This window comes from Micromys minutus (assembly GCF_963924665.1).
Source record: "Micromys minutus genome assembly, chromosome: 1".
In the NCBI taxonomy this organism is placed as follows: domain Eukaryota; kingdom Metazoa; phylum Chordata; class Mammalia; order Rodentia; family Muridae; genus Micromys; species Micromys minutus.
Genome location: NC_137969.1, coordinates 71,113,747 through 71,137,847, shown reverse-complemented (window position 1 = coordinate 71,137,847; position 24,101 = coordinate 71,113,747). Strand labels below are relative to the sequence as shown.

Sequence of the window (24,101 nt, the reverse complement as noted above, 5' to 3'; positions counted from 1 at the left end):
TTTTTATTTGTCAAAGAACAAAATTACATGCATTTAAAGCATTTATTTCCCCCCCCTGGAGTCAGGTAACTTTCATTTCTTAAAACAGCATAAAACAGTATTCTTAAAACAGCATAAAACAGTATTTTTAACAGGGACAGAGAGGAAGGGGAAGACACACACACACACACACACACACACACACACACACACACACACTGGGGTAAGAGAAGGAGAATTTAAAAATAACCAAATGGCCAGGTTAGGATGGATTGCGTCAGAAACACTCTCTTATCATGCCAACAGCAACTGCCCTGTTTGGGAAATGGAGCTGTTATCTCTCTACCCTTGACTTCTTGTGCTGGTCAGATATACAGCTTAGTGGGACATGAGCTGTTGCCTGTTCACTTTAGCCTGGTCTTTGGAGCCCCACGAAGAAGCAATGACCTTCCTGATGCACCAGCCCCTCTCACTCCCCACCCCAGTACTGGGGCAGTGAACCTAGAGCCTTACACATAACAAGCGCTGCCAATTCAGCCGCATCACAGCCCCTGCATTCAAATTCTTAAGGTTTCCTTTACTGTTGAACGTTATACTATCTACTTCTTTTTCAATTACCTGGGTCCATCTCTGTTGACTGGTTTTGCTCTTTGTTTGTTTTTTACTTTTGAGACAATGTCTCATTCTGTACCTCAGGATGGCTTCAAACTCCCAAGTGCTGGGATTAGAGCTTTGGCTACTACATCTCAGACTGATGCTTTTTTTGATAATAAACCACCTTTTCCGTGTGTGTGTGTGTGTGTGTGTGTGTGTGTGTGTGTGTGTGCTTGTGCGCATGCAGGCACACACACATGCGCTTAGTAATATTTCTGTTAGATGCTGAACATTCAGAGTACTACACTGTGAAGGTATATCAATAGCTTCCTTTAGCGATGGTCTAAACTTTGGTTTGTTTTCATGACAGGGCCTTACTTTGTAGCCCTCACTGTCCTGAAACTCTCTCCACCAGCCAATTCTGACATCAACCAGTGTCCCAACTCTAATTCCAGGCCTTTAGTCCCACAATCTTGGACTCACTTTCTGTGCCTGTCTTTATCACCAGGTCCCTAGGTAGTCATGGTTCATCCAACTTAAGTACCAGAGTAAGGGATCCCCAGCCACCCTATTTCTGCTTATGATTGCTAGTGTGACCTGAGAAAGTGCTTTGCTGACGTCAGGAGTAAAGGAAGACCTTATGGGAAGTCACGTGGGGGGCCATGCTTCCATACCCTCTCCACCTGTGTGCTCCTCAGCCTATCAATACGTTCTGCAACCTGGAAGTAAGATGGTTAGGAACCACCAGAAAGGGAAAAATGCAAAACAATTCTGAATCCTTGACCCTTGACTCATTAAAAGCATCCTTTAGTGAGCATCGTCTTAAAACACAAGACAGGTCACAAATCCAGAATATTTACAGGTCAGGCATGCTGCATTGCACCACGCAGACAACATGACTGCACAGTGACAAGCAGACAACTCATTACTGAGGAGAAACTGAATCCCATAAAATGTCCTTGGCAAGGGCCACACTCATCTCAGATGACAGATGATCTGTCAGAACAAGATCGCAGCACTCACTCAAGTTTTGTTCTGGTTTTTGAGACAAGGGCTCATTGTGTAGCCCTAGCTGACCCAGAACTCATGTCCATCCTTCTGCCTCTGCCCCCAGAGTGTTGGGAATCACAGGTGTGAACCACCATGATCAGCAAGATCTGCTCTTAGTTTACTTACAAATCCTTGATATTGGAGGTTGCAGAGCCGAACAATCCATTATCAACTTCCCACCAGTTTGCTAGTGTTTATACCATGGCTGTGTGGCTTATAACAACTGCCTCCATTTCTGACGAAAATGTAAAGGCCGCTTTGGCTAAAACAACCGGTTCTTCACTTCAGCAGTAAAGATAAGGTGAGGGGCTGGAGAGATGGCTCAGAGATTAAGAGCACTGGCTGCTCTTCTGGAAGTCCTGAGTTCAATTCCCAACAACCAAGTGGTGGCTCACAACCATCTGTAGTGGGATCTGGTGCCCTCTCCTGGCGTGCAGGTGTACATGCAGACCGCACTCGGATGCATTAATTAAGTCTTTAGCTGAGAGATCTGCTTAGTCACCCAAGTGTGATGAAAAGTTTGGTGTCTCCGTCTTCATGTTGTGTCTGTTCCCTTCTTATCTGAATCTTTAGATTTTACTCCTGTCTACATGTAGACAACATTAACCACCTCAAAATTAACACACAAAACCCAGGAGCCTTCCTATGTACACATTACCAAACACAATCAGGAAAGAACCTTTCATAATAGCCTCAATAACAAAACAAAACAAAACAAAAGTCTTGGGATATCTCTAACCAAGCAAGTGAAAGATTTGCATGTATAATACAAACTTAAAGACACAAAGTTTAAGACACCGAAGAAATTAAAGAAGACACCAGGAGAGGGAACGATCACCCGTGCTCATGAATCACGATCCTCTTACCAAAAGCAATATCATGATTCAATGTGGTCCCCATCGAAATGCAAACACAATTCTTCATAAAAATTTCAACTTCATAGGAAACACACAAACAAACACACACACACACACACACACACACACACACACACACACACCAGAATAGCTAAGACAATCTCAAGTAATCAAAGGACTATCGGAGGAAATACCATCCAGATTTCAAGTTATATTATAAAGATACTGTAATGGAAACATCATAGTATTGACATAAAAACAGACCAGGAATCAATGTTATTCAATGGAATCAATTCTGAAGACTCGGGCATAAATCCACGCATCTATGCACATCTGACCTTTGACAAAGAAGCCAAAAGCACATGTTGAGAAAAAGAAAAAAAAAAAAAATTCAACAAATGGTGCTGAGTGAACTGGATGGCTACATGAAAGAGAATAAAAACAGAAGCATACTTATCACCCTTCACAAAACTCAAGTCCAAGAGACACTTTATTCCTGGCTTACCCTCTCCAAAAACAGCCTTGGCTGATAGGTTTAGATGGGATCCACTGGACCTAGAATTATTTATAACATCTGAAAAGACTGCATCAGAGTTGTAAGGATTAAATGAAAGTATCAACTAATCCCAACATATGAAAATAAGTGATTTATTATTTTATATGTTATATATTTTACACAAAAAATAACAAACGTAACATTAGATTTTTGTATTTATTTTTAGTGCTGGGGTTCGCTCTCAGGGCCTGGCATATCCCAAGCAAACACTCTATTACTGAGCGACCTTCCCGGCTGAGCGCTCCTGAGAGCTGATGTCTGTTCTAACACAGTGAGGATTCCCCATTCTCAGTGACCTGGCTTAGCTGATGTTCTTCTCAATAGCTCGTACTGTTCTTGATCCTCAGGCCCTTGTAAGATGGAGTCAGGTCTGTATAAGAACCTCTGTGTGTGCACATGTGGAGGTCAGGAGACAACTTGAAGAAGCCGGTTCTCTCATTTTACTGCATGGGTTCCTGACCACTCAGGTTGCTAGGCTTGGAGTCAGGAGCCTGTCGGTGTCTTTCTTACACCCTGAACAGCTGTCTGAAATTTCTTTTTTATTTTGATTGTCAGGGGAATCACACTCATGGCTATACAGAGAGCATAAAGCATTATTTTTGGTTATTTGTGATAATGTTTCTGGAAGACACTGGCATTTGGAACAACAATCAGAGGAAGCAAGATCTCCCCTCAGCCTAGAGTAAACAGAGAAAAGAAAAAAGCCTCATCTCTTCTAGAGCTGGGACTCCATATTCTCTGACCTCTGCACACCAGAACCCCAGGCTTTCAGACCTTTGACTTCAGACTGAAAGTCATTGTTGGCTCCAATGGTTCCCAAGACGTTGGATTTAGACTGAGCCGAATTGCAGGTGGCTTAGCATGGGACAGCCCAGCCTCCATAACAGGGGTTTATTCCCCCAATAACCCTCTCGCACCCATCTAGCCTACCGACTCTGCTTCTCAGGAGAATCCCAACTAGTTCAGATTTGGTACCAGGAGAGTTCTGGAGACTACAATTGTTCAGATAAGTTTCCTGAGTTGGTTTAGTAGTTCCTAGAATTTATTTTCTAATCTTACTAGACTTTAAAATGGATAAGGACACCACCAGAGGGGGAAGCCAAGATGGAGGGAGATGAGGAGTATCAATCTTCATGTGGCTTTAACTGGCCACAGGTAGCTATGAATATCATATAAGTCTGTGGGGTGAGAGCTTATTGATATAAATGTGATTGATAAATTATAGGTTTTTAGGGTTTTGATTTTGTCAGCTTAGTGGGAATTGTGACAATAACCACAGAGGGCAGTTGCTGGGGATGTGAGCGGAGTTCTTGGCAGAGTCGAAGGAGGGTGTCCACTGCTAGATGGAAATACCCTGCAGATGCCTTACGGCTCTACGATAATGGAGATGGGGAGAGTTGGTGCTCTTTTTATTAATTAATGCAACAGAGAGGACCCCAGTGTCAGCGCTGAACCCACCAGAGACAAGGTAGGCATTGCTACCATAATACACAGCAGAGACTAAGCAATAGCCACAGACCTGACTTATGCTTGGTAATCAAGGAGTTTCTAGAAGTGAAAGACATAGAAAGTCTATTACATTTTTAGTTGACTTATATAAGAAGAAATCTTTGGGTTAACAAACCAAAAGTTTAACTCATCACAAAAGTAAAGTCACAGATGTTGAATGAACTCTCAGACTTGGTTCGGTGTACAGTTCCAGAGTACTTTGGATGAGGGGGATGTTTCTGGATATGTCGTGTGATGCAGACTTTCACGGCGTTTTGCTGAGGCAAGACCTGTTGGAGGACGTATGATGTTTGGAGAGTCTAAGTAGGATCCAATGGGCAGCGAAGGAGGGTTTGCATAGCTAGATTGGCAACACCTTGTTGAGCTCTCATCTTCATCTTCACTTTGTTGAGAGAGACACAGTAAAGAACTTCTCCTGATGTCCAGGCTGGACCTGGTTACACCCACTAGCTTGTGGTGAAGGCCTTGTGGTTTCTACTGGATTGTACCACCACTACTGATTCCTGCTTGCTATCCTGACACTACTGAATTGAACTGCTCAGACCCTGACAGAGATCGAATCAAAGGAACTACTTCTAAACAGGTGCACATCCCTTGTCCTATTTACCATCTTTTCTCCCCTACCTTTGGGTGGTGAGCGAGAAGAGGGTTCAAAGAATTTGAGAACACTTATTAAAAGTAGGTTTATTTTTAAATCTAAGCCTACAGTGCCCCTGTGAGGAAGACATCCTGTATACTCCCCAAGATTGTCTGATCCCCTCTTCCCTACCTCTCCCCACAGGGCCTTTTTACAAAGGTGACTGCACCCTGGAGAAAGGGACCCAAATAAGCCTGGCCTCTGCCTCTTAAGGGGCATTGATTTTAGAAAACCCAAAATGTTGCTGTAGCCTTCTAGTCAGTTTCAAAAGGTTTCTGGAGGTCATGTGACCAAGGGAGTTTTTACCTTAGGACTGACTCACAGTTGCTCTGGTGAATCCTGAGACTCCTGTGGTGGTTTCTCTGGGTGTTAGTACTTGGTTAGACGAGACATACCTAGACTCTGACAGAATCCACACATTGGTTCTCCATTAGAGATGTGTCTGTCTAGGAAAATGGTGATCCAAAAGCAATGCTACATTCTGAAAGTGATTGTAGAACATGTGTAACTGTAGAGAAAGACTGCCACATGCAACCTTCACGTCTTGAAAGGTACAGTGGAAGTGTTATGGTTTAGATGGGAGATGGCTCCTCACATACTCACATCTTTGAACATTTGTTTCCCAGACAGTGGCTCTGTTTTGGAAGACGGTGGAACCTTTAGGAGGAGGCCCTGCCTCTTAAGATCTCACAATGGGGGTTCAATTTCAGCCAGAGTTTGGGGGAGACATTTAAATGGCAGGACATTCTTCAGAAGATTATACAATGAGAGATAAGTTTCTAAACCCTTGAAAGGCAGTGGTAGGAAGTGGCACGTTGATTAAATAGCACAATCACACTGGTAGACCTGGAATTTTCCTGATACCTGGGAGGATTCCTGCCTTGTAGCAGACTTTACTCAGATGAAGGAGAGGGAAGGAGGGGAATCTGGTTGGAGTTGGAGAAAATGAACTCAGATAGTAATTTGCTGACTTTTGGAAAATGACACCAGACACCAGGTGTCACTATACCCCAAGTCTGAAAAACTGAATCTTCCAAAGTTGTGTGAGTGCCATCTGCTGGCTGGGCTCCATCCTGCCATGCTCTCTCCTGCAGGGCTGTCACAGAAATTCTACCTACGCTAGAGATTTAACAGCATGCTGGACACTTGTGGATGGTACCCTAGGAATCCACGCTGTATGCCATCAAATTCTATGATGGAAAAGTCAGCCCTCTGAGCCACCGGGGAAGCTAACCCCTTTAAGCCAGGGTTTGCAAACGTGCTCTAAGAAAATTACCAAATTTGATCTTATAAGGAAAGAAAAAGGTTAGACAAACTAGAGTATACACCCTGTGGTGGTTGAGTGAGAATAGCCCACTCAATAAGCTCAAATATTTAAATGTTTATTTCCCAGTCAGTGGTTGGTTTAGGAAGGATTAATGGGTGTGGCCCTGCTGGAAGAGATGTGGCCTTCTTGGGAAAGATGTGGGCTTCGAGGTTTCAATAGTAGTCTATGCCAGGCCCAGCTTCTCTCTCAGCCTGTTGTCTTCAGATCAGGAAATAAGCTCATAGCTACTGCAGAAGTGCCATGCTTGCCTGCTGCCATGACCACCACCATGATGGGCATGGATTAGCACACAAAACTGTAAGCAAGCCTCCAGTTAAACTCTTCTTTTATAAAGTGCCTTGGCCATGGTGTCTCTCCACAGCAACAGAACAGTAACTAAGGCATACCCTACCTAAAGACATTCTCAGAAACTAAAACAAACCAAAAAAAAAATTATAGTACTGGCCTAATTAACACATCTGCAAGCAATTACTTTGCAGCCTACGGTGAGCCATTCGTTCAGGAAAAGGGTAGGCAAATACCCGACAGCAAGCCTTGCGTGCCCAGAACATGGAGAGAGCTAGAGATGCTGGAAGCAGCATCTTCTATTGACATCGTTCACTTCTTCCCCATCCAAAGGGTACCAATTGCCCAAGCGGTAGAACACAGTGCAGGAGGCTTAGGGAGACCATAATCCAGCTTTGTCTTCATGAAGCCAGCAGACACTGGAGCATGTGACCTGAGTTCAGCTGTCCCAAAACTTCAGGGGGTTGGGGTTTGATAAGGTTTGTCAAATGCTTATATCATTTTTCCCATACCATCTAAACTGGGTTTTCTTTAATTAAATCTTAAAGTAGTTTTCTTTGAAATTTTTTTTAGACTTGAACAATAACCATGGAGTTATGAGTTTTACATTTTTAAAATTTAATTTAATTACAGGGGGGGCGTTTTTGTTTGCTTGTTTTAAACTGTGCATTTGTGTGGATTTGTGTGTGTGTGTGTGTGTGTGTGTGTGTGTGTGTGTGTGTGTGTGTGTGTATTTGGTCATGTGAGTGTAGAGCCTGGATCTGAAGTTACAGAAAGTTGCAAATGCCTGACGTGGGTACTGGGACCCAGACTCTCCGAGAGCAGTACTCATAACCACAGAGTCATCTCTCCACCTCCCCATCCCCATGTGTTGTTTTTCTAACACACTTCAAAATGAAAAACAAAACAAGACCAAGAGCGATTAAAATTAAAAGTGAGCATCTAGCATCTAAAATATGATCAAGTGCTCCTGGGAAGAATGGATGTCACATGCTGGGGAGCCGAGGGGCCTCACTTCACAGGTGTGAACATGTGAAGGGTGATTCGTGAACCTAGGATGAACTAAAAACTATGCTCTGATGACTCACACTCGTGAGTTTTTCTCTCCTGTGACAGAAAAGATGTCTGTTTCCCAGCATGGCTTAGAGAAATGGGGAGAGGTTGTAAAACATCTAAGAAGTGAAATAGTCAGGCATGGCACTGTCCCTGCTTAGTTTGTCCTCATCCTACAGCTGGCTACAGTTCAACCACCAGGCTCAACTGAGACCAGGAGATGCCACCAAGAGTGACCAGCAAATTCACTCATTGCAGCCAGCCTTGGGTTAACCAGGCTACCCTGTGCCCTGTCACATGTGCCTGGCATACAGTAGCTATCCACTTAGAATTTAAGGATTATTAACTGATGAATACTCATTAAACTAGAATTTAAGGAAACAGGATGCAGAGTTGTTGAGACTCATACCATGAAAATACACAATATCCATTCTTTTCACAGATCCAGCTCCTTGGCTTTGCTCAAGTTTATGCATGTGTTAAGTTCCAGCACACAGAAAGAATCTCTGTGAGTTCAAGAACAGTCTGGTCTACAGAGCAAGTTTGTAGGACAGCCAGGTCACACAGAGATATCTTGTCCAAAAGAGAGAGAGAGAGAGAGAGAGAGAGAGAGAGAGAGAGAGAGAGAGAGAGAGAGAGAGAGAGAGAGAAGAAATCATAGGTTTAAAATGAACCACTTGGAAATCATCTGGTCAAACCAATTTCATGGCAAGTATACAAAACCAAAGTCAGGGCTTTCCAGAGATGCCAGTGCCTTCCCAGGTCCACACAACTGAAGTAGCAATGCTGAGACCAGATGCCAAGTGTCCGGGGCTCTGCTATCTTATTACCACAGACTAGAGTCAGCTATGCTGCTTAGTTCTTATGTACATTTTGCATGTAGTGGTTAGAATGCCTTTCAGTGTGGAACTGTAGAAAGAGAGACGGCAGGTGGGCAAGGTGCTTTTAAAAGCCAACCAAGCATTCAGGATATGGCCGTATGGGAGCCAAAGTTAGCCTTAGACATGGGCCACACAGAAAGCTGTAAAATGGGATGTCAAAAGGAGGGGCGGAGTGGAAAGCAAGTGTGGTGTTTTATTAGTGTATTTCATCTCTCTTTCCTCTCTTGTTTTTCTTTAAGATCATATCATATTATGTCTCCTTTTGAGAGCTTGTTAGAATCAAAAGGCATTTTCTGTAAGCCTCAGACATCTATGAACAGAAATGTGCAATAGTACACCAAAATGAATCGGCAAGGAATCAAAATGTACCATTAGAACAAATCACTTAACCACAAAGGAAGATGAAGAACAGGGGGGGGAAAGTAGCGAAGCTAGACAAAAGAAGGTTGTAAAATGGCTCTTCTTACTGCAGGAGAAATTCATCCCTTGCTCGAAGCTGCTTTAAAAAAATGAACAAACAAACAAACAAAAAAAACCACCTAGGGATGATAAAATGAGCAAACAAACAAACAAACAAAAATACTCCAGTGGACAAACGCTCAATAATGAAAGTAGTAGCAACAGCTTCTTTCAATAGTGAAAATGGGGGCAGAGGGGGTGATGGTCAACCTTGTTGAAAAGGTGGGATGGAGGGCAAGGTTCCACAGGCTCCTGCGACTCCTCCAACCTGCCTTACAGGACATAGATCTAAGATGGCTCCACTTCCCGGGTCTTCACAGAGGTCCTCACAGGTGATGACACTCACCCACTCCTGAGTTACCTCATCAGGCAGGGCTTTCATTGGAGCACAGTGACCGTGTGACTAGATACAATTGGGCAAGGATTGGCTCACACATGCATCTAAGCTGATTTGCTGGGTAATAAACTCAGTCTGCACCCTGATACTGGTCTCTGGAGTCCAGGTTCCCGGGATCAGTCATGTGACTGCTGCCTCTCACCGCCCCACCCCACCCCAGCCTCCGTCCGTCCTGTTGGCACAAAAATGGTCTCCTTGTAAGATAAAGTGTGATCGCGCAACACCCAGCCCATTCATAACTCATAAATTTTGGCGAATCTCTGCTCTAGTACAGTTCTCCAGAGGGAATGCCAGACAGAGGCAGGTTCCTCCATCCAGAGCTTTCCTTGTTCTGCAGCCCAGCAAGGAGCCAAGTCAGTATTCAAGCACCGTGTGCTACCTGGTGGGTAGTAGGTAGAAATGCACTTGAGGGCCGCAGCTGAGTTTAGCAAGAGATGTAGCTGATCAAAGCAAGAGGGTCTGAAGGATTCCCCTCTCCTCTACTGACCTGAAGACCTCTCACGAGGTCCGACTCTTAAAGGTTGTACTGATTCCCAATAGAGCCACAGGCTGGGACCAAGCCTTTACCTCACATGCCTTGGAGTGTGTATTAATTGTACTTTGAAAAACTGCCCAATAAAGCAACTTAATGAGAGCAGTCTTACTTTGGTTCATAGTTGAAGGTTATAGTCTATTATAGGGGGAAAGTCTTAGCAGCTAGAGGCAGCTGGTCACCAGGCACCCACCGCCAGGAACCCGGGACTGATAAATGAATGCTCAGCTCCACTTCACCTTTTTATTCAGCCCAGGCTGCCGGGCTGTGGAGCAACCTGACCAGCACACTTGCTGTCACAGCTTTGCCTCGGACCTCACTGGGCAGGTATTTGAGTTGCATCTCTGAGCTAAGTGCCCCCAAGATCACCAACGGAGCAGAAGCTGGCTCTAGAGTCTCCATGAAATCAGAGCTGCCCAGAATGGCAGAGAGACACCGAGCAGGGAACAGATTCACCAAGGTGGGAGGGCGAGGCTGTCAAAGATAATATACATCTGGACGTGTTGACCAAGTCTCATGGGGTAGGGAGGGATAATGTTCTTTTGTGGAATACATAGAAAATGTGAGAAAATAGAAATCCCAGCAACATATTTTGGCTCAGAATCTAGAACCTAAACAGCAAGTCTTTATTGAAAACATAATTCGTACTTTGATAGGCACATGGTGATTTTACTTTGATTGGCTTAAAATCTACATTTGCTATATAAAACTTGGTTTAATAAAAAGAGAAATCCCCAGGGTTAGTATAGTAAAGAAATATAAATTGTCCTTTTAAAACCGGGGAAATCCAGAGAAGAAACACATACTTCTACTTGACTTTAAAAAAACAAAACAAAACAAAAAACAACCCCAAAAATGCTGGTGAAAACATTCTCTTTTGAGCCTGTTCCTAGGACCCGACATGTATAATTTGTGTGCGTGCACCCATGAATGCATATTTCGATTCCAGGCATCGACACTGAGCATCTTCCTCCATTATCCACTTGGTCTCCGCTTCATGCTTTGAGTCAGGGTCCTTCTCTGGACCTGGAACTCACTCATTGGCTAGCCTGGCTAACCAGCAAACCCTCAGGATCCTCTTGTTTCTACCACCCAGCGATGGGGTTTTAGGCACACACCTCTGTGCCAGCTTTTTGTGTGAGTGAGAGGATCTAAACTCCGGTCCTCTTGCTCGTGCAGGAAGTACTTATCTTCCAATCCACTTTCCCGGCCTCTATGTTCCTAACCCTGAAGTCTGAGGCCATACCCATTGCTGTGTGCTATGCTCAGTGAGTCAGAGCACCTTGCCCATCATATATATATATGTTCAGGCATCTAGAAGGGGAGAGAATATGGAAGATCAAGGGCAGGACAAAGACAGAAGCACATCGAACAGGGAAGGAAGACTTCGCCTTCAGCTGAGCGTTCCTCCTAGCCTCCCCAGCATTTATTGGAGTTTGCTGGCCTGGCTCCCACTCTTAGCCAGCGAAGGGAGAAGAAAGAATGATGTTGCTCATGGAACTTTGCTCCACTCTTTGATTCTGCTGCTGTGGGACAGGTGGTTTTTTCTAAGTTACACACAGAGGTGGTAGGTCACTTCTAGCCACCAGCCCCACCTGGCAAATGAAGCCTTGGTTGGCAACAGACAGACATTTGAGAGGAAAGCCAGGGGACTTCTGGGTAAACTGGAAAACAGATGCTCCTGCCAGAAGCAAACTTGGCTGAGGAGGGGGTGATGGTTGAGGTAGCTAGGTAATCCCCAGCATCTAGCAATATGCTAGCAGGCAAAACTTGGAAAGGTCCCAGGTCTCTGGGAGCCCAAGTGGCACACTCAGGGCTTCAGAGACCCTGTTGAACATTTTCACAGTGTGCCCCACTCTAAATCCATTTCCGCATTTGTAAGAGGAAATGATGTCACCAATTCTGAGACTGAACATCACTCGATACCTAGCGTAAGCTTAGCACTCTTGCGGAGCTGCCATCATGCGGACTCTTGGTGACTTCATTGGTTAGGCACGGTGTGTGTGGGGGGGTATTTACTTTACACTAACATGCTGAAAGTAGGGGACAACAGGCTCTTGGTAAGGCATTTGGGGCGTCTACAGTAAGTAACTCTGCTGTTTGAAAGCCCAGTGAAACCTAGCCTAGTATCTTCAGGTCAGGGTGCCAGATTAGCATATAGAAGGATGCCTTGGGACATAGATTTCTGAAAGATGCATCCCAAAGCATTTCTAGGAAATGCCTGTAGATGCACTAAAAACAGGTGGTATCAGCATCTCTGGCTGCTGGATCCAGTGCCAGTAAGTAAAGGGTATAGTAAAAGTAGCTTAGTGGGAGAGCACAAGCCTAGCCAGAGGGTGGCCCAGCATCCAACAAGAGAAAAAGACAGGAAGGGGAGAATGGGGAGGAAGGGAGAAAGGAAGGAAGGGAGGGAAGAAAAGTTGAGGAGGGATTTTTTCTTACTGTGGGTGTAGGCCTCTAAAATTACCCCCATTAAATGAACATTTTTTTAAATGTTTTGAATAAAGACAGATATTGTGCTTGTTGAATTTGGAACTTACTCAAAGTTAGAACAAAGGTTAAAAAACAAAACAGACAAACAAAAAACAGAATAAAAAATGGACTGAACCCATCATATTTTTCAGTGGTTAAGAATATAAAAGCTCATACTTGGGCAAAAAAAGAAGGAGGAGGAGGAGGAGGAGGAGGAGGAGGAGGAGGAGGAGGAGGAGGAGGAGGAGAAGAAGAAGAAGAAGAAGAAGAAGAAGAAGAAGAAGAAGAAGAAGAAGTTCAGAGAACAGAGGAAACCCACTCAATACTCACATATGAAAAATAAAAGTACATTAAACATAAATCAATGTGAAGTGTGCTTTCCAGAATTGCTGAGGTGGCTGCATGCTGCATGAAGGAAAAAGCAGGACCAGAGAGCATGCGTGGTGACCCACACCCGTAATCCTTGCATGCAGAGACTGCCATGGGTTCCAGGTCAGAATGGTTCTGGGCTACAGAGTTTCAAAATAGAAACCAAAATGAAACAAAATCAAACCATTTAAAAAGAACTGAGTTTAGAAAGAAAAAAAAAAACCACTGGATTCTCTGTGTTCTACCCATCTTCATACTGGGGTCTTTCTAGGGAGAAAAAATAAAATAAATCAAAACCAAAAAAAAAAACAGACAAATAAAAAGCCAGAGTAATGGAGCATCTGGAAAACCACATGGTCTGAGGAAAGTAGAACAGTGTACCTAGTCAGATAATGAGGTGCTTTAGAAAATGTTACTTTGTATCATTACAGGGAAAAAAATGGGTTTCCCCTCTGGTGGGAACCCTCTCAGCCATATTCTATCTAGGGCCATAGGGCTGAACATTTAAAGAATGCTTTAAAAGAGCTCTCCAGATGAGAAACAGAAGAGTCCTGGTCTCAAGGACAGCTCCAAGGGCCATGACCATATTCAAAAAGAAGAGGGAGAGGTGACATCAGAAAGCTTCACTTCCCCAGTGGCCTCTCATTAGGCATCCAATACCTCTTTCAGAAACTCACTGCAGATTTGTTTTTCTATTGGCTACCTGTAGCTGAAGAGGAAACAAGAAAATTGAGTATCTGGCTATGAGTAGCCAAATCAAACTTAAATCAATTATGATTAGGCCAGCATGCCAATCTTAGCAATAATAGAGTAGATAATGAGAAGAGTTTGGCTCCTCCATTACAGACTGAGCAGCTCAGAAGCTGACTTCTATTGTTGTAACGTAGATTTGATTAGGTTGTTGCTAGTAGGAGCCTCTGGCACTCCAGTCAAATGCACCCTAGTGGATACAAAGATTCTGTTGATGAAGGTAATGGGGACTACATCCAGTTAGGCTGCTTGTAGCTCCCATTCAATGAAACAATATTCACTGAGGGGCTGCTGTGCTTGTGGTGGTTTGAATGAGGATGCTCCTCCCACCCCAGGAGCTCAAGTATTTGAATGTTTGCTTCAAAGCTGGTGGAACTGTTTGGGAAGAATTAGAAGGTGTGGCCTTATTGGAGACGGTGGCATATCATTAGGAGTGGGTTTGGAGGTTTCAAAAGCCTATGCCAGGTCCAGCTCCTCTCTCTGCCAGCTGCCTGCAAACCAGGATGCAAGCCTTTAGCTGCTGCTGCAGCACCAGGCTTGCTATGATCTCCTCTGTGACATCATATGTCTATGGACTCTCCCACCCCCTGGAACTTTGAGTCCTACTTAAAGGCTTTCTTTTATAAGTTGCCTTGATTGTGGAGTTTTGTCATGGCAATAGAAAAGTAACTAAAGCGGCACACTAGGCACTAATGGAACTCTGAAGATGTGGCAGTGGGCAAAGCCAGCCACAGCCCCTGCCATGTGACCGCAGTAGGGCAGTTATGACAGATACAAACCCCATGTGACCGCAGTAGGGCAGTTATGACAGATACAAATTCCCAACAGCCAGCCCTGTTGGAGCACACCACAGAGGAACCATTTGAGAGCTGCAGTCAGAGAAGGCTTTCCTGACAGGCGACTACAGTCTGAAATGGGACTGTGAAGATTAAGGCTGCTGTCTGCCCAGACATGCATCCAGCTCTTCCCTGCATCTTGCTCCATAGACAAAGCTTTCTCACTGGTGGTGGTCATCTTCAGTCTTACTCTCTCCGTGAAACCCTCACTGGCTTTCTGCTAGACATGACTTGCTTCTCTTTTTTAAATTAATTAATTTATGTATGTGTGTGCACTGTACACTGTCGCTGTCCTCAGACACACCAGAAGAGGGCACTGAATCCCATTACAGATGGTTGTGAGGCACCATGTGGTTGCTGGGAATTGAACTCAGGACCTGTGGAAGAACACCCAGTGCTCTTCACCACCAAGCCATCTCTCCAGCCCCATGACTTGCTTCTTTAAGCTATGCAGGATTTGGTCCTCTGCTGCCTAGGGTTCCCCTGCTTCTTTGTAGCGCTCCCCTGTTCATGTTCTTCCATTGCAAGGCCTTCCTATCTTCCCCCGGAAACACCTGGCTTCCTGACCATCTCTTTGGCCTTAGACGGCCCTCAACAGTTTTTTTAAACTGGACTTGAAAACTGCATTTATAGTGTGAACCACCCCAACCCCATCTAGTTCTGTAGAAGCTTTGATCATGTTCGCAGAAAGGTATGTGCATGACATTCCTGCAAAAGTAGGCACCGAGAGACTTGGATTTCTCTCCACAAATTTTTTTTCGTTTTAAGAAGATAGTAATACTTGTTATTATCAGTGTCAATGGTGTGATCCTGGAGACTCTGAGTTGTAGCCCTATCACTGAAATAATAATAATAATAATAATAATAATAATAATAATAATAATAATAATAATAATAAATGGTAACACTGTACTTCCGTCAACTGTTATATCTAAGCTGGAGTCTGCTTCTGCTTGGTTTATTTGTTGAATTATTCCAACCTCTTTGCTTAGCGTTAGGAACAAAGTATTCGGATATCTCAAGGAGGTAGATACCCTTAGGTCTTTGATTTTGAAGGGACTGATAGAACAAGACATTCCAAGACCCAGTTCTCCACCCAGAGGAACAAATGACAGGGAATAAGAGTCAAAGACAGGAGATAGAGGATGAGGGAGAAGGGGAAAAGGAACAAGGGAGATGCAGAAGAGATCTCTGTCCTGGAGGGACACAGGACCTCTGGATAGAGAGGAGACAGATGTGGCGCATAGGTAAATGGTAGTTTAGAAAGGTAAAGGAGGAGGAGCCCGTGTTAGGATGGGGGGTTTAATTTTGATTGAACGGATTAATTAGGGCAGCCAAGGAAGAGGCTTTTAATTGTGTGTTTGTAGTTAGCCCCAGGGAGAGGAAGTGGTTAGATCTTGGTAGCTAGCTTTAGGAATGTAATCTAACGGTTTTTAGCAAGGAAGATGGTCTAGGAGAAGGGCAAGCCTAGGCACATTCAAGGACACTAATTAAAGAGCACGTAATGATCACGCTGTTGCAAGTATATACCCTATAGAGATTACCTGGCCAGGTAGAGGCCTGTCCAGTCTGTCCCAAACTGCAGAGATTGTAAGAGGTGTTCCCTGTGGCAGGCGTTTAGTTCCGGGAAGTCACCAGGACGAGCAGAGCGGCAGAGACCTGTAGTCAGTCTCATTATTTTAAAAATGTATCCAACTCTGCCACATTCTGTCAGAGATTCAAGATGCATCCTCTGGGTGGAGGTATCATCAGGTTCTAAGGCTGTGGCAGACATAAGCACTACAAGTTCAAGTTTAAAGCTTCCCTCACTCCGGATGGAGTCAAGTCCGGGAAAACAACAAACAAACAAACAAACAACACTTCAAGGGGAGAGATCACATTTCTCCGCTGTCCTGGTTGCAGTTCAGTGGCAAGTTAGGGCTCTGCCGGGACTCGGGCGCGAAGAAAACTCGAGAAAAGGCACACGAAGTTCCTCTCAGGTCAGCATCTACAGTCAGATGCAAGGCTAGCAGAGCCCTTACCACGCCGGCCAGCGCCTGCTTAGCGCAGAGGCCGAAGCTGGGAGGAGGCGGGGTCCCCGGGCGCAGAGCCCCGGTCTGTGCGCTTCCCGGTCCTCCTCCTCCGCGCCGTCACTGGCTGCATCTTTCTGCCCCGGCACAATAGAGGCTCCGCCCTCCCTCCGCGCCAGCCCCGCGGCGTCCAGGGCCAGCAGCCCTCCCTCGCCTCCTGCACTGTGGCCACTGTCCGTCTTGCGCCCAGTCCCCGTGTGTCCCGGGCTTCCACCTGAACTCACCCAGCGGCTCGCCTTCAGCAAGCCGGAGCCCTCCTCCGCTCCCTCAGTCACCTCTTTCTTGTGACCTCTCTGCACAGTCTAGGCTGCTGGGGTCTGGGAGGGGATGTTCAGGGTCTCTGGGGAGAACAGCCCTGCTCCACTCAGCCACACCCAGCTTTAGACGGTTCTCCGAGCAGCTACTCTTCCGGACTCCAGCGAAGACGCTTTCCAGCCTGTCTTTGCTGAGACCCTAGACCCAAGGTGGTCTCTGTAGAGACTAAGGTCTCTATTGTCGCATCTCTAATGGCTTATACTCTACCATTGGTTCTCTGCTTTGGTCTGGTAGTGTCATGGGTCTCAGGGTCCGGTACACCTCCCACGGGGACAAGCGAGCCCCCTGATGTGCAAACAGTGGCGCCCACGGATGATGATTTTCTGCAAAACGAGGCGGACAACCAGGAGAACGTTTTATCTCAGGTAGGATGAGGAATCTCATACCCACCCCTTTTGCCTTTGGGGACGGCAGGGACTTGAAGCTGGCCCTAGATGAGTGTTTATGAACAGCTGTTTTTTTCTGTATTTTTAGTGAAAAGGATGTTTGCTTTTAGTTTATCACACTATATTGCTTATTTGGTGTTGGGCAGGTTTTCTTGTAGACCAGGTTGTCTTCCAAGGTCACTGTGTAGCTGAGGCTAGCCTTGGACTTCTGGTCCCTCTTAACTCCACTTCTCAAGTATGGAAATTCTACTGCACTGACTTTAGTTTTGTTGTGTTACAGTATTATGTTAAAAGTAAGGGCATGGGTCCTGCTCCCATAACTGTGGGGTTTTTCAGGCTTACTAAGTCAGGAGAAAGGAAAGGAAAGGAAGACTTCATACACTCATTGAGAAGAATGGTGTGTGTGTGTGTGTGTGTGTGTGTGTGTGTGTGTGTGTGTGTGTTGATGTAACAGTTGTGAAAAGTCCCTCTTGCCTCTGAGACTGCCTGTCAGAATTGGGCTATGTAAACAGGTAAGCACGTTGGACAGGAGGCAGATGGCAAAAGCCATGGGAGATGTTTTATGGCCTCGGATGAAACACTCGGACACAAGCACGGGGTGGAGACAGAGTGTGTGATGGGCTACATGTGTGATGCATACATAGGAGGGGGACCCTAGAACAGAGGCATTTGTGTTAAGAGCTGGTGCACCAGAAATAAGAGTATTAGTATAGATCCACACAGTTGTGGCTGATTCTCAGTGGGGGCCAAGTGACCCAGGACAGTGATGAATGCTGTAGCATGTCCATTTATGAACTCACTCCTTAGAACACCCTGATAGCCCTCTCAGAAACGAGGAGCGGAAGCTAAAAGTGAAAGAGGGAGAGCCTGGCTTCCCTCACACTCCAGCCTGCTTCTCAGGACTGTAAGGGATGCTTTCTCACACTTCTGTGGTATTCCTGCTCTCCAAAGCTGGCGTGTTGATGTACAGTGGGCGTCTCCTTGGTCCTCAGGGCGAGTAATGTCAGAGAAAGGATGCTGAGCTCATTGCCTGGACCTCCTCTAGGCCCTCAGTCTGGGTCTTTTCTCTCCGTAGAGAGAGCTGCTGTCAGCCCTACTTTGGGGTTGATCAAACGCTTGTTTCTTCTTTTAATAATTATGCTAACATACGTCCTGTGCCCACTCATAGCCTCACACTGACCCTTAAATTGAAAAAGACTTAAAATCCCTCCCACTGGGACTCTGGAAAGCCGTAAACAAAAGCAAGCCTGAAACCGGAGCCCCCTGAAGGAAAGACACCCATCCGGGGTTCTCTGAGAAGGGTTGCATGGGAATCAGGCAGTTTCAGAAAGGAGATAGGAACGACTTACTATCAGCGTGGGGAGACTGGCTGCTTACATCACCCTGAACCATCTATACCTCCTGCTTCCACTGGCAGCGGCTATATTTCACAACAATCCTAAAGCAAACATTAGCTTAGAAGAAACCCAACCGTTTCGAGGAAAACATTACATGCCTTCTTCCTGCAGACAGCATCCCAAGGAAAATTTGCAGGCTCCAAACCTACCCACCCACATCCATCATTAGTCAAATGAAGGAACCCCTCTGCCTGGTTAGGATAGGAACCTTGGCTTTGGGGACCTACGTTGATGGGGCTTAGGGGCCGGGGCGGCAGGGGTTGGGGACTTTCCTCCAGGGGTAGGAGCAACAGAAAGCCCGAATGAGGAGCCTGGGAGGAGCATGTACCCAGAAGGAAATGTTTAACATTGTAGAAGCAGGCAAGCACAGCTAGTTTTGTCCTGGTTTTGGCCTGGGGTTTTGGTTCAGGAGCCAAAGGAACTCTTGGACTACGTAAACGTTACAGACTCCTGGACCTGTTTTCTTTCTGTCTCTACCACCTCTCTGTCAATCTAAGCCATCCTTGAAGGTTTACATCAAATACACTTCCTCCAAGAAGTCTTCCCTAGATCCCAGGTAGAGCCTCAGCTCCCAGCTCTTCATGTAGCATTGTCTAGTCTGTGTGGTTTATTTACAGTGGTCTCCTTAGGAACAGTCTCTCTGCCTGGCCATCACTACCACTCAGTGTACTTTGCACTGATGTGAGGAGGTACTCTGTAAGTGCTGAATGAATGAATGAATGAATGAATGAATGAATGAATCTGTTTCTAATCTAACCCTGGATTGGAGCTGAGGGTTTTTGTTGTCAGTTTGTTTTGTTTTTCTTTTTCTCCTTTTTAATCTAAAAGGTTAAGGCCCTGCTGTAAAAGGCTTTCATGCTAGCACACTGGAGGAAATGTCTGCGTCAGCGACTTACGAGCTATGACTTGTTCGCTCCACATCTCAGGGCTCAGGTCTCTGACTAGGGCAGCACATATGACAAAAACAACAAGCCCTTCTTTGAGGAGCGTGTGTTTGCGTACCTCCAGCTCAGTCTCTCTCTGTGTGTCCAGCTGCTGGGAGACTATGACAAGGTCAAGGCTGTGTCTGAGGGCTCTGACTGTCAGTGCAAGTGTGTGGTGAGACCCCTGGGCCGTGATGCCTGCCAGAGGATCAACGAGGGGGCTTCCAGGAAGGAAGACTTCTACACCGTGGAAACCATCACCTCGGGCTCGTCCTGTAAATGTGCCTGTGTTGCTCCTCCCTCTGCTGTCAATCCCTGTGAGGGAGACTTCAGGCTCCAGAAGCTTCGGGAGGCTGACAGCCGGGATTTGAAGGTAGGAAGAGGTTCATGGGGTGAGAGGGTACTTCTGGGCCTTAGGAAACTACAGACCCATATAGACGGGCATGGAAAGGCTTCGAAGAGGGCCAGGCCTGGCCCCTGGAGTCTTTTGTGTAGATCTAAGCTCTGAAGTCAGTGGGAAACGTGTTGGGGGTGGGGGAGGGGAAGCAAGTGATGCCCTATGCCAGTGGAACCAGAGAGGCCAGGCCTAGGAGGAGCTGCCAGGACCATCTGGCTAAAAGAACTCAGTGTTCTCCAGGAAAATTACTGTCATTCTACTGTGTACATAGAAGCTGTAAGAGGCAAAGAGCAGGGGACCCTTTGGTCCTGATACATCACCGGAATGACCTGCTCTGGTCAGGTCTCTACACTGCTTCTGGGCTTGCATTCTGTAGAGTAGGGAAATGTAGGCCTATGTGGGCAGCCCCATGGTCAGGAAAGGGCTCCGGTTGCTCCTGTCCTTCCTCTTTCACTTGTGTGTACAGACTGACTTGTATTCCAGTCACAGCTTCACGATCCACCTTCGCGTCTCTGAGCTCAGCCTCTTTGACTACAATGTGAAGAGCCCTGGAGGGTCAGAGAACACTGGTGGGTGGTGCCTACTAAGTAGATCAGGGGAGATAGATATGGCTTCTGCTGGCATCCACATTGGCAGCCACTGACTGCTTTCTGGCCATGTCACTCAAAGTGGTACCCAGAAGCACAGTCATTCAGTTCTAGGGTTGGAATCTGGGAGATTCTTAGGACCACAGCAGGCAAAATTTCGATTTAGGAGTCAGAAAAAATCATGGTAGTCCATATTAGCCAGCTGTGGAATCCCTGGGTTGAAAGGAGACCTAAACGTTGAGTGTTTCAGTATGGAGTTCTTCATGGGAATGGGAAGTAGCAATGACAGGGGCATGGACCAGCATCTCCCAGGCACAGTTTTTTGGTAGGAAGGCTCTCTTTATGTCTCGCCTGTACTTCAGTCTGAGCTCTGCCGATCCTGGATGCTGCCAGAACCTAGATCATCAGGGGAAGGTGGTAATTTGGAAGAGACAAGAAGGCTGCATGCCCTAGGGCAGGTTACCACCTCAAACATGGGCCACTGGGCTGGTTATATTCCAGGATAAGCTTAGGGTTTTTTGTTTGTCTTTTGGGGGGTGTTTTATTTGTTTGTTTGCTTGCTTGTTTTTTGTATTGAGAAGACTGGGAGCCGTTCAGGGCCCTTAGTCCAGGGTAAAGTTAAGGGTTTCAGAAGCACACCCTAGAACAGTTGTAGCCATTATGCTGAGTATTATGGGTCTGTTAGCAAAATGTCTGATACAGATCTTGAGAGAACAGAGGTGGAAAGGCCCCAGAGGACCTCAGAGTCTAGTAAGAAAGGCTGACCTGTTTTGTAACTGACACAAATAGCCCACAAAAGTAGCTAGACCTCAGGTTCACTTGTTCATGGAAGGTCATCTAATTTGTCTCATTTTGAAGGCAGAATGTCACCACTGGGACCGGTCCAAGTTCTTCCCTTCACAGATGTGCTTCTGAGGGCACCGTTCAATTCCTGCCTAGTGGATTCCCAGTAGAGCCTCTGACATGGACATCTAAAAGCCCTCCCCGGGGCTCTGTCAGGCCAGCCCTGAACTAACTAACCCTCTGTTCTTGCTTCTTAGCTTTCTACAATTATAGACATGCTGGAAGGGGCTTTCTACGGCCTGGATCTCCTAAAGCTGCACTCAGTTACCACTAAACTCGTGGGTCGCGTGGATAAACTAGAGGAGGTAAGGAAGATCCCAGTCTTGCTGTCATTTTTGCAATCGAGCCCCCAAAGGATACACTTCTTTACTGTTAAGAAGTCCGTGGAGCAGTGCTATTGACTGGCATCTAGCTCTTATGCCCAAACAGTTGCTCCTTCAATCGCAAACCTATAACATCAGTTTTGGAGTGTTACTCTAAGTCAGTGGCTTTCAACCTTGCTAACGCTGTGACACTTTAACACTGTTCCTCAAGTTGTGGTGACTCCCAATCACAAAATTATTTTTGTTGTTACTCCATAACTGTAATTTCACTACTTTTATGGATCATAATATAAATGCCTGATATCTAGGGTATCTGATATGTGACCCCCATGAAAGGGTTGTTTGTCACTCACCCCCAGTGGGGTTGAGACCACAGGTTGAGAACCACTGCTTTAAGCGATGGATTTAATGCAGTGACCATGAGCATCTCAACATTCCTCATGGAATACATAGGTTTTGAGGGCTCTAACATGGTGAATCTGAGGTTCTCTGGCAAATGACTGACAGAATGTGGGAAAGGAAGGTTCTTTCATTTATGCGGAAAGAACAGCAGACTCAGGGTTAGCAGAGTGAGTTGGTCCGTGCCACTACCAAGTAGCTATACCCCACCCCGTTCATGATATCCTGCCCACTTTGTATGATTGTCCAGCGGACAAAAGGCACACTGGCCATGGTGGAATGACTTCAAAACTCATTAAATTAAATGCAGCATCTGGATCATGACCAAAGAGAGATGAAGATAAACATTCCCACAATGCACTGCTGGGAATGCTGGGCCAGAGAAGATGAACCGCAGCATTCATGATTAGCTAGCTCACATTCCCTTCACTCTGAAAAAATATTCCCAGAGGGACCTGTGAGACTGTGAGATAGTTTAATTGGTAAAGGTGCTTGATGCCTGCCTCTTTATCTGAGTTTAATCCCTGGGACCCACACAGTGAAACAGACTTTCTCAAGGGGGCCTCTGATCTCCACACTGGGGCACACACATGGGGGTGGGGGATATTTTTAATTCCCCCAAAGCTAGTCAAGGTAGTCCATGCTTCTAATCCTATCACTTGGGAAGCAGAGACAGGAGGATCATTCAAAGCCGGTTTGAACTGCATCGCAAGACTTGTCATAGCAAGACTTGTCTCAAATCACTTTCCCGAAAAGTTAACCCCGGTTCTCCTCCCACCACCTGTAGGTTTAGACTCTCTCATGCCAAGAGTGCTACGAAGGGCCCAGGGTCTGCAGACAGGGTGAGGCAGCCACAGGCACTACATCATCCCCCTGCCCTCTCCCACCAGAGGGACTGCCTGGGGAGGCTTGTGAAGGGCTAGCGTGAGGGGACAGTGCTCATTACCACCTCGTTCCAAATAGAATTCATGCTGGACCAGCACCCTCCCTGTTATGACTGCTTCCTTATTCTTTTGGATGGGTTGGTTCTGAAGAGATCCAACCAGGGTCCAGAACTTGGAAGCACCCTGTTGCCAGAGTCCCCTGGAACTGCCCAAATGTGAAATATCCCTTTAAGGAAACGATTGACAGCCACCTCTTCTACTTTTATTTGACCTTGACAGCCACATAGTTTCCATTCCTTCTGGCACACACAGCCTGGGAAAGATAGCTTTGTGTGAGGATACTAGAGGCCAAGGTCAGATACCCAGCCTCAGGGAAGGCCAGTGGAATGGACTCTGAAAAATGGCCAAGCCCATTCCCCCCCTCCCCCACTCCCCCTGCCTCAGACCCTCCTTGGCCAAGGTTAGAAGTGGGAGGAGTCTGGGGGGCAGTACAGTACCTCAGCAGGGTGGCACTGAGTCACACTGGGGTTTTGTCTCAATTGTCATAGTGACAAGAGTATCTCTTTTTAAAACTGGCATGCTCAGTAGCCAGCGTTGGACTTTTATAATAATAATCCTTGTATTTACACAGCACTTTACAGTTTTTTTTTTAACATTCCATATACATTTAGTGATTTGTTTCTGTGAGCTGGGCAGGATGTGAGACCTCAGGAAATTCCAAGGCTTGCCTGAAATCAAAAAAAAAAAAAAAAAAAAAAAAAGAAGCCCAGGGCTGGGTTCTGGTTCAGGCCCTTGTGGTTCTGGTCCAGGGCTCTTTCTAATCAGTCTCAGAAGTTGCTTCGAATCCTTGTTGTCTGCCCTGTAAGGCATCAGTTTTTCCTAACCAGAGTTTAAAAACAATAGCTCTTCCAAGGGAGTTTCTAGGCAGAACTGTGGCTGTATCTTATGTGCATGGAGGCCCCACCCCATGGAGCTTTCCCCAACCCAGACAATCTCAGGCGACAGGTCACTGTGCTGACAGGAGTCTTTTGACCC

At 45.9% G+C, this 24,101-nt stretch overlaps 1 protein-coding gene across 2 annotated transcripts in view; it reads left to right on the top strand.

Annotated features, from left to right (window-relative positions):
• Positions 1-17,118: 17,118 nt before the first annotated feature.
• The window catches only part of OLFML2B (olfactomedin like 2B), a gene marked incomplete at its 5' end in the record, with an annotated part of 35,176 nt that continues 28,193 nt past the window's right edge, over positions 17,119-24,101 (top strand). For both annotated transcript variants that reach the window (XM_080908396.1, XM_080908397.1), the window contains 3 exons: positions 17,119-17,292; positions 19,743-20,006; positions 21,658-21,765. In XM_080908396.1, coding sequence (XP_080764522.1) covers positions 17,119-17,292; positions 19,743-20,006; positions 21,658-21,765 — 546 coding nt within the window. The remainder of the gene's footprint in view (positions 17,293-19,742; positions 20,007-21,657; positions 21,766-24,101) is intronic.